This window comes from Notothenia coriiceps, unplaced genomic scaffold (genome assembly GCF_000735185.1).
Source record: "Notothenia coriiceps isolate Sejong01 unplaced genomic scaffold, NC01 NC01_scaffold00018945, whole genome shotgun sequence".
NCBI classification, from domain to species: Eukaryota; Metazoa; Chordata; class Actinopteri; order Perciformes; family Nototheniidae; genus Notothenia; species Notothenia coriiceps.
The window spans coordinates 4,231-5,545 of NW_011351646.1; the positions used below are offsets into that span (position 1 = coordinate 4,231).

The 1,315-nt window shown below is 39.3% G+C and overlaps 1 protein-coding gene across 1 annotated transcript in view; it reads right to left on the reverse strand.

Annotated features, from left to right (window-relative positions):
• Window positions 1-1,315, reverse strand: part of LOC104951322 (tyrosine-protein kinase Tec-like) — a 6,151-nt gene that overhangs the window by 886 nt on the left and 3,950 nt on the right. The window contains exons 5-8 of the mRNA XM_010777954.1: window positions 1,278-1,313; window positions 1,114-1,149; window positions 510-574; window positions 140-258 (exon numbers count right to left, since the gene is read on the reverse strand). Coding sequence (XP_010776256.1) covers window positions 140-258; window positions 510-574; window positions 1,114-1,149; window positions 1,278-1,313 — 256 coding nt within the window. The remainder of the gene's footprint in view (window positions 1-139; window positions 259-509; window positions 575-1,113; window positions 1,150-1,277; window positions 1,314-1,315) is intronic.

A 1,315-nucleotide genomic window follows, 5' to 3' on the forward strand; every position in this document is an offset into this window, starting at 1 on the left:
GTTACTAGTACATACATTATACTAAGTATACGTAGTACTGTACTAAGTAGTGTGTGTGTGTGTGTGTGTGTGTGTGTGTGTGTGTGTGTGTGTGTGTGTGTGTGTGTGTGTGTGTGTGCGTGTGCGTGTGTGTGCTGACCGAAGGACCAGACGTCGGCCTTGCTGCTGTACTTGCTGTAGTGCAGGACTTCAGGAGGAGACCACTTCACTGGAAACTTTGTCGCACCGGAGCTGGTGTACTGATTATCCAACACGTACCTGAACACACCACAAGAACACACACCTGAACACACACATGTCAGAATTCTGTTCAAAGTGACATGTCTCCATGCTTCAATGTTCAAAAAGCTCGTTATTTCTCTCATACTGCCTGTACTGCAGCACCTCTTTTCACCCTCTGTCTGAAACCAGAGCCCAGTCTGCTCTGATTGGTTAGCTGATTGGTCAACCGCTAAGAGATGTCCCGCCCCATATAATTAACGATGTGTATAAATTAAATGTGTCAGTACCTGGTCATCCCGAAGTCGCAGACCTTCACCACGTTCTGCTCGTTCACCAGACAGTTCCTCGCTGCCTGACAGAAGAATACCAAACATTAAAATATGGCAAAAACAAACTAGTGAAAAATTAATTCTGAAATAATCTTTGAAATATGGGTGATAACAGACGGAGTTACTTTCCAGAGATATGGAGCAAAATATGTGAATAATTTGTAGAAAAAAATGTGAATATCATACAAAACATAATGACACAATTTGTGGATATCAGAAAAACATCGGATTCAAAATGTAAAATATGCTAAGAAAAATCCCCAAATAATAATAATATCAAAATGTGTTGAAAAATGTAATAAAAAAATCCCCAGTTTTTTGTGTTATTCTGTGAAAGATTTCTGCAAATTATTTGGACAATATGTGAATGAAATTAGTTAAAAAGTAAAACAAAAAAATGGAAAATGTTCCTTAAAATCTCTTATAAACGAGTGAGTGGTACAAGTCTGAACATTTTCCAGAAATTAAAAGTGAAACATTTGAATAATTTGTGAAAAATCCGGGTCAGATTTTAAGCTCTCCAGGTACTTTAGGAGTATCTTTACTTTAAGTATTTGCTCACCAGGTCCCTGTGGAGAAAGCTCTGGTTCTCCAGGTACTTTAGAGGTACTTTATGAGTACTTGTACAGATAGTATTCGCTCACCAGGTCCCTGTGGAGAAAGCTCTGGTTCTCCAGGTACTTTAGAGGTACTTTATGAGTACTTGTACAGATAGTATTCGCTCACCAGGTCCCTGTGGAGAAAGCTCTGGTTCTCCAGGTACT